Here is an 8,710-nt window from a genome sequence, read left to right as displayed (position 1 = left end):
TCGGGGAGGGCGACCTCTTCGGAGCGATCCAATCAGGCCGGGGTCGGGGGGGGTATGGGCTGCGCTGCCCCACGTGGGTGCGGTGATTGACAGGCGCCGGGGCCTGGTTCAGGGGAGCTAGAGGGCGCCTTCAGACAGAGACAGGGAATTGGGGGGAGAAAAAGGGGCCAAAACGCGGAGGAATTGGGGGGAAAAAAAGGGGCTAAAACGCGGAGAGAGGTGGAGAAGGGCTTTTGGAGAGGGTAGTTGGATGGAGAGAGGGGTGTAAGAGGAGGAACTTTGGTAGCAGGGCACAGAAAGGCTTGGCCTCAGTGAAGGACCACCCTGGCAACAACTTGCAACGGGAAATATTCACACTACACCATTGTTCGACCTCCAGGTTGTTGCAAAGAAAAAGTAACCGTCGTGGGTAAAATTTTGCAGATGCACATTCCGAGCCAAAGATGTGGTGTGTTGTTTATTGATGGCTTGTTGTTTTCCGTTCTGTCTTAAGCTGAATCCTGACCATCGGCCTCGCTGCACATGCCATGTTGACCGTGAGGAGACCGGCCGTACTCTTGCACTCTGCCCGGTCGAAGCCTCCGCAGCTCAGCGGGCGTTGCTCTGGGTGGCTGCAGTCAGCCTGCTTCTCGAGCCGTTCTGGGGGTTGGCGCAAGGTTGTCGAGCCAGAGGCCTGGACAAAGTGGGCAGATGACGTGCGGCGCTGGGCGCTGGGCTGGCTGAAGGATTGCGGCGGCTCGGGCGGCACGGCCCGACAGAAGCTGGTGTCAATTTTCGCGAGCCAGTGCAGCTACGTGACCGGGCAGAGGCTGCGGAGGGCCCTGCAGATCGGGCAGCTGTACAACAACTTGTACTCGGAGCGGTCCCGCCGGAGCCTGCTCTCCAGCCTGTGGAGGCAATTCCACAGCCGGAACCGGGGCACCGGCAAGCTGGTGGCAGCCTTTGCTGCTGTCTTCATGTGGGACAACGAGAGGATTCAGGATGAGGAGCTGCAGCGGTGAGTGCCTGTAGGTAGATACAGGAGAGTTGGGAAGAACAGAATTAGGCCATTCAACCCATCAGGTCTAACCGATTTGATTATCTTCTCACTCCCCTTTCCCCAATGATCGTTGATTCCCTCCCTGGTTAAAAATCTGTATCTCAGCCATGAATCGACTTCTCACTCCCGCCCTCCCCTCCAAGCTGTCTAAAGCAGGCAGAGCGAAAGAAATTTGAAATATTCCTTGAAATAAAATGATGACCTATTGGTGCAAAGTGGCAGTCAATCTTGAGGGAGGAATGTCTGTTGGAAACACTATTTACATCTTGCCTGTTTTTTCATTCGTACCCAGGGAGGGAGAGAGCTGAAGGAGCAGCATTAAGAGTGACCTATTCGAGACGCTCAAAATGTGAAGCCAGGTCAAGTGCATAGGCCCTCAAGTGCATAGGCCTACTCCTGCTCCCGTTTCTCATGGTGTTATAGTCTTATAACCATCGTATTTAATTTGTTGGCTTTAAGCAAAACAGCATTTATTCAAACACTGTGTAGGTTGTACAGGGACGTTGGTGAGGCCCCTTCTGGAGCACTGTGCCCAGTTCTGGTCCCCCTGTTATAGGAAGGATGTTATTAAATTGGAGAGGGTTCAGAAGAGCTTTACCGGGATGTTGCCGGGAATGGGGGGGTTTGAGTTATAAAGGCTGGCTGGATAGGCTGGGACGTTTTTCACTGGAGCATAGGAGGTTGAGAGGTCACCTTTCAGGAGTTGATAAAATCACAAAAAGGGGTAGAGGTAGGGTGAATGGTAGTAGTGTTTTTTTACCCTAGGATGGGGGTTATCAAGACAAGGTGGGGGGGCATGAGAGGAGATTTTAAAAGACATGAGGGCGCATTGTTTACACAGGTTGGCTTGCGTGTGGAATGGCCCGTCAGAGAGGAAGTGGTGGGGGCGGGTACAGTTACAACATTTTAAAAGACATTTGGATAAGTACATGGAAAGGGAAGGTTTGCAGGGATATGGGCCTGGAGCGGGCAGGTGGGGCTAGTTTAATTTAAGATAATGTTTAGCATAGACTCGTTGACTGAAGGGTCTGTTTCCGGGCTATCTGACTCTGAGTCCATGACTACAGTTAAGATACAACAAACAAAAGAGGAATTTGGAAGGACTTAATGTTACTGGAAAACTTTACAGAATAATAAATCATTTTAATACCAAACAGTAATTGTTTCAATATAGTAATATCCCATAAACACACCCTTGGCAAAGACAAATTCGGAAAACAGATTCTGCCTTATAATCCAGCAGCCCAGGAAGAGAACCCCCACCTGTTTTTGGTTGTAGTGGAGAGACTGGTGGTGGAAGGTTCCCCTTCAAGACCCTAATGGCAACTGCTACTGAAATCTACAAGCTTAAAAATCCCTGATTCTATGGGTGGGAACTTGACTACACCCATTCAGGCTGCTTCTATTGTTGCAGCCTTTTTAAAAACACACGAGAAGGCTTCACAAGTTGTTTGTCTTCTCGTAGGCAGCCTGTTCCCCATTCTCTCTCCCTCCAAAAGAAACCAGGACAAAACATGCCGCTTAAAGTTACGGCATTGTCTCACTTGTACGTGGTTCCATTGAGGCAGCAAACTCAAAAGGGCAGCTAGAGAGTGGGGTGGATGGTTAACTGCAGGTTTGGACGCAGCTAGCGCGGAGGGATTGAGCCAACGAAGGGTTAGCGCTGGTATTTTCCAGACTTTGTTGCTGTTTTCGGTGGGGAGAAAGGGGCGTTGAGTTTGAATCAGACCGTGCCAGATGGTAAAAATTTGGATTCTTGTGATTTGTGTGACCGTGTCCTGTAAAGTTCACTGATGTCCCCCTGGGGAGGGAAGGCAGAAGGAAATCTGCAGTCCTTTCCCCGGTCTGGCCTACTACTGCCAGCGATGTGGTAGACTTTGTGCCAAAAGAGTGATAAACTGATGGCCGTGAACAACTGAGAGAAAGGTGGTGTGAAGGTTTCAGGCAGTTACCTCTGCTCGAAAGGCCGTTCCACGGGGTAGCTGTGCCCCGCGCTGAGCCCTCCTTTTTCTGACTGTCTGACTGTCCCTTTGTCGCAGGTGCCTGAGCGACTTCAGAAGCCTGGACCCACCAACTGTGGAGAAACCCAGGAGCCAGGAGCGGGCGGAATGCGAGCACAAGCAGCAACGGGACAGCACGTGGGAGCTGGTGATGGACAGACCCAGCTTCCGGCTCTGGCGCAGGCCCATTCCGAGCAGCCACCTCTACCAGTACCGAGGTGAGAGTCTCCCGTGGTGCCAACTCATCTGACCTGTGACCCCCCCCCCCACCACCCCCCCAGGTCAGGGCGCCTTAGCCTGAGCAGAAAACATTCAACCTGGCATTTTGGTACGAGGTGTTGGGGATGGTGTGTGGGGACTTTGAAAAGAGCTTTTGGGGAATTTCTGTAGTTGTAGACAGTACACATGGAGCTTGTGGAGGGGTGGGGGGAGATGGCGGTGTGTGGATGTGGTGCCAGCCAAGCTTTCTCCTGGATGTAGTCGAGCTTCTTGAGGGTCGTTGATCTCTGTTTCGTTGGCGCCTCTTAATTCTCTCGTTCCCTGTCGTCCCCGCAGTGTTCGGAACGTACACGGATGTCACGCCTCGGCAGTTCTTCAATGTGCAGGTACAGCTTTGGGATCGGACCCGTGTGGCAGTTCACGTAGCGGCTCGGTGTGTTAACCCTGTACCAGAGTGTGTGAAAGTTCCAGCCTGCTCTGTTTGCGCTGCCCGTGTCCGACTGCCTGCCCACCTCGCTCCTCACGTCGACTGCCTCTGAAATGCAGTCTGTCAAGTACAAAGTGCATTTTCTACCTTCTCAGCCCCTTGCCATCCAACCGGGAGAATGCCAAGATTTCTGGGCGTGGCGGGCATCACGGTCAATGCCCTTGCTAGTCTCCTGACTCGCTTTGCAGGCCTGGAAGGTGTCCGGGCTCTGACGCTGACCGATGCTTTTGCTTTCTCTTTCCCCCCCTCCCCTTCTGTAACGTCTTCCCTGCCTGCCCGCGGGGGCGCAGCCTTGGCTGTACTTCTTACCCCCCCCCACCTCAAATCCAACATGCGCTCCCACAGCCACCCCCTCACCCAGGGGACAAGCGACGGCTAGTGGTATTAGCGCTGGACTGTTAACCTGGAGACCCAGATAATGTTCTGGGGTTCGAACCCCACCCCCCGGCAGACGGAATTTGATTACAATAAAAATATCTGGAATTAAGAATCTAATGATGACCATGAACGCATTCCCAATTTCCAGGAAAAACCCACCTGATTCACTAATGCCCTTTAGGGAAGGAAAGTGCCATCCTTACCTGGTCTGGGCCTACATGTGACTCCAGACGCACAGCAATGTGGTTGACTCTGAGCTACTCTCTGGATAATTAAGGATGGGCAATCAATGCTGCCCATCCCATTAATGAATAAAGGGGGTGGGGGGGAACCCAGCTTCTGATGAGGGGCCCCTGCTGCCTGGAGATGTCTTGCTGAACCTTGACATCTGTAACCCTTGCTCCCTTGGCACGGGTTGTATCCGGTGCCCCACACTAAAGAGCTCGTCGACCAACCCCCACCACCCCGTCTCTTGCCATTGATGGGAATGGGTACACCCTCACCCCCCACCCCATCTCTTGCCATTGATGGGAATGGGTACACCCCCACCCCCAACCAAATCCCTCCTTTGTGGTGTGCCACCTGACAGGAGATCTCTCTCTGCAGCTCGACACAGAATACAGGAAGAAATGGGACGAGCTGGTCATCAAGCTGGAAGTCATCGAGCAGGATGAGCTCTCCGGATCGGAGATTGTTCACTGGGTCACGCATTTTCCGGTAAGTGTGCCCTCACTCCGTGACTGCTGGCAGTATTCCCCCCACCTCGCCCACCGACAGCACTGTCATTCTGTGTGCCCACTCTCGGACAGATTCGCCCACAACGCTGAGAGCAGTCCCCCCGCCCCTCCCCATGCAGTGGCCTGCTTCTCCTGCTGGCACTGCCAGCAGGTTCCTGCCAACCGCAAGCTGGCATTCGCACTCAGCTCACTAAAAGCTAATTCGGGCTAACTTTCCAGGACAACACGAAAAGACACACACACTTGCTTCTCTTTTTTTTAATCGTCCATGGACGTGGGAGAAGGTGGGGGGTGAGCTGCTGCAGTCCCGTGTGGCGTAGGGACCCCCACACGGTGCCCTCAGGGAAGGGGTCCCAGGATTCTGACCCAGCGACGCTGAAGGAATGGCCAATATATTTCCCAAGTCGGGGACGGTGAGGGGCTCGGAGGGTGAGCTTGTGGGGGGGGGGGGGGGGGGGCGGTGTTCCCATGTACCTGCTGCCCCTTGTCCTTCTGGATGGAAGTGGGTGGTGGGTTTGGAAGGTGCTGCCTGAGGGGCTTCGGTGAGTCGCTGCAGGGCATCTTGTAGACAGTACACACTGCTGCGACTGAGCGTTGGTGGTGGTGGGGTGTGGGATGTTTGTGGATGTGGGGTCAGTCGAGGTGGGGTTGGGGGCGGGGCGGGGGTGCTGTTTTGTCCCTGGATGGTGTCAAGCTTCTCGAGTGTTGTTGGAGCTGCCGCCATCCGGGGCAAGTGGGGACAATTCCATCGCCCTCCTGACTTGTCGATGGTGGGACAGGCTTTGGGGGGGGGGGGGGGGGTAGTCAGGAGGGGAGCTACTCACTGCAGGATTCCCAGCTCCTGACCCACTCCTGTAGCCGCTGTGTTTATGTGGTGAGTCTGGTTGAGTTTCTGGTGAATAGTAACCCCCAGGATGTTGATAGGTGCTGCCTCACATTACGTCAGAGCAGTCTGCTGAAATTCCTGATATCAACAAAAGAAACATGAGCTTTGAGTAAAATATGCAGTGGAAATGGTGGGTGCCCCGCTAACTTTTTGGCTGATTCAGATTATTCAACAAGCCTCACTGTCAAATACGGCTTGCAGCTCGTGATTAAGGTCGCTCTGAGAGAAAGCACAGCATTTGTCCTGGGCTGTGATGGTCGGTGTAAATGGAAAGGGTCTTAAAGCAGCAGAGTCTGGAGAGAGCTTTTTAAATCCTATGTTTATCTCCGTTTTTCAGTACCCCCTTTACTCGAGAGACTACCTCTACATCCGACGCTACCACGTGGACCAAAAACACAATCTGATGGTGTTGGTGTCAAGGTGAGGATGTGACCAATACCCTCTTCACCCCTTTGCTGCGCTGTCTACGTCTACTTACTTTGGAGTGGTGGGAGGTTGGGGAATGGGGTTAGGTGGATCTGTTTTGACTCAGCGGATAAAGGGGAGTGAAGGGGCTAACTGGGGGAGATTGGGGTCTCCTTCTGCACTGCGTTTGTCCTCATGTGTAGTTCCCTGTGCCCAGGGCTGTCGAACACCCGGATGTCCCAGAGAGCCCAAACTATGTACGGGTTACCGCTTACCAGTCGCAGATGGTGATCAAGCCACACCGGTCATTCGACGAGGTAAGGCTGCACGGATAAGTGGTAGCTGGCCGGGAGTTTGCCCGTTTTAGTATTGTGCAATGTTGGCGTTTGTGCAGAGAGCGAATTTGACTTCAGGAGCAGGGATGTCTGGCTGTATTTGGACTGGGTGAGACCACACCCCTGAAATATTGAGTAGATGCCTTGTGTCTCCTCATCTGAGGAAGGTTGTCCTGGCGATGGAGGAAGTGCAGCGAGGGTTTCCCATTCTGATTCCTGGGACTGACGTGTGAAGAGGGACTGGATCAGTTAGGATTGCATTCCCTAGAGTTTAGAATGGGGGGGTGGTGCCTCATAGAAATGTAGGAAATTCCAACCGGGACTAGACAGGAAGGGTGTTCCCGATGACTGGGGTCGGGGGGAGCCCAGAACCGGGAAGAGTCATGTTCACAAGGATGTAGGCTGTGTCTCATTTAAGGCTGAAGTGAGATGAGAAGGAGAATCCGGTTATTATGGTCCCAGTTAGGACCAATAACATTGACAAGGGTAAGCAAGAGATCTTTTCTGGGAATTAATGAACAGAACCTTGAGGATTATAATTTCCAGATTATTGCCGGAGCCGCACGCAAATAGGCACGATGAGGAGCAAATTACAGACAAAAGTGCATGGTGCAGGAAAGAGGGGTTTGATTTCTTGGGGCACTGGCATCAGCGTTGGGACAGGAGGGCACTGCAGCATTGGGATTGGCGCCACCAGGCCTGATGTCCTAGCGGAAAGGCTAGAGAGGTTGCCTGGGCTTTCAACGAATAAATCAGGCTGGGGGCTTGCCAGATGTCAGCATGATTTTCAGAGTCAATTAGGACAGGAAAGAACTAATTGGGGATCCTGCTTCAGGTACAGCAATACCAAACAAATAAACTGCTGGGAGACACGGTAGATGCTGGAACAGTGACACTATTTAGAAGTCATTTGAGGCAGGTACGTGGATGGAAAAGGTTTTAGAGGCATCTGGGCCAAGAACAGGCAAGTGAGGTTATGAGTCACTCGGAGATAGCAAGAACTGCAGATGCTGGAGATAACACAAGGTGTGGAGCTGGAGGAGCACAGCAGGCCAGGCAGCACCAGAAGAGCAGGAAAGCTGATGTTTCGGGTCGGGACCCTTCTACTCCTACTCCTCCTTCAATGCTGTGTTCCTCCAACTCCATGCTGTGCCGCCACAGGCAAGTAGGACGAGCTTAGTTTGGGGAAACTTGGTCAGCAGGGACAAGTTGAGCCGAAGAGTCAGGCAGCCCAGAGACCCCTGAGTGCATTGATTAAACCAGAAGAGAGAGAATTAAACAGTTGAATGGCGCATCAGTGCTGATGGATGGTGTGTCGTGTATGCCCTGAATGAGAGACCATGAATGTAAGCAATAAAGTAAATGAGCTGTAGACTCAGATTCAAATCAGAGGTGGATACAGTAGCCATTACTGAGACTTGGCTGCCAGATGGATGGGATTGGGAACTCTATATACCAGGTTATAAGGTTTACAGGATGGACAGGGAAAATAGAAGAGGAGATGGAGAAGCTTTATTGATTAGAAACAAGAGAGGAGTAGGAAAACTTGACATTTCGGGTTGGGACCCTTCTTTTCTGAAGAAGAGAGCTGACCCGAAGCGTCAAGCTTTCCTGATCCTCTGATGCTGCTTGGCCTGCTGTGTTCATCCAGCTCCACACCGTGTTACCTCAGATTCTCCAGCATTGGCTGTTCCTGCTATTTCTTGGTTAGAAACAAAATTGTTTCAGTGGTGAAGGAGTATATAATGAGGGGAAAGCATTCAGTGGCAACCTTATAGGTGGGTTTGAGGAACAGGAAAGGATCTGAAGCTCAAAGCTGTTGCATACAGACTCTGTGGTAGCAGCTCCGAAGTGCCAGTTGATATAAACGCAGACATTGCAGAGGCAAGTGTGTAGGAAAGCCAGGGTAGTGTTAACGTGAGATTTTAACTTGAACGTAGGTTGGGAGAGGCAGATAATCACCCGTCAGAAAGGGAGTGAGTTTTCACACACTCATTTCCCACAGCAACAAAGGGACAAGCGATCTCAGATTTAATAAGGAGTAGCGGGCTGGATTTAATTAGTAACCTAACTGTGCGTGAACATCGATCATACAGCGACCGCAACACCTTCGAATTCAGTGTAACGTTTGAAAGTGGAGAGCATGTCCCAGCTCCAATCGTTTTTAGATTTAGGAAATGCTGCCTTTAATGAGATGATACAGAGACAGTCCACCGTAAATCTG

The 8,710-nt window shown here is 52.1% G+C and overlaps 1 protein-coding gene across 5 annotated transcripts in view; it reads left to right on the top strand.

Moving 5' to 3' along the window:
- Positions 1–6,501, top strand: part of stard7 (StAR-related lipid transfer (START) domain containing 7) — a 35,562-nt gene extending 29,061 nt beyond the window's left edge. For 4 of the 5 annotated variants that reach the window (XM_059641215.1, XM_059641217.1, XM_059641216.1 and 1 more), the window contains 6 exons: positions 494–997; positions 3,079–3,257; positions 3,595–3,644; positions 4,730–4,840; positions 6,084–6,166; positions 6,369–6,501. In XM_059641215.1, coding sequence (XP_059497198.1) covers positions 528–997; positions 3,079–3,257; positions 3,595–3,644; positions 4,730–4,840; positions 6,084–6,166; positions 6,369–6,486 — 1,011 coding nt within the window. In that variant the 5' untranslated portion in view covers positions 494–527 and the 3' untranslated portion in view covers positions 6,487–6,501. Of the gene's footprint in view, positions 1–101; positions 380–493; positions 998–3,078; positions 3,258–3,594; positions 3,645–4,729; positions 4,841–6,083; positions 6,167–6,368 lie in introns of those variants that run through there. The other variant, XM_059641214.1, reaches the window with a different exon arrangement.
- The last annotated feature ends 2,209 nt before the right edge of the window (positions 6,502–8,710 follow it).

Source organism: Stegostoma tigrinum, chromosome 40 (genome assembly GCF_030684315.1).
Source record: "Stegostoma tigrinum isolate sSteTig4 chromosome 40, sSteTig4.hap1, whole genome shotgun sequence".
In the NCBI taxonomy this organism is placed as follows: Eukaryota; Metazoa; Chordata; class Chondrichthyes; order Orectolobiformes; family Stegostomatidae; genus Stegostoma; species Stegostoma tigrinum.
This window is presented reverse-complemented; position numbering and strand designations above follow the sequence as displayed.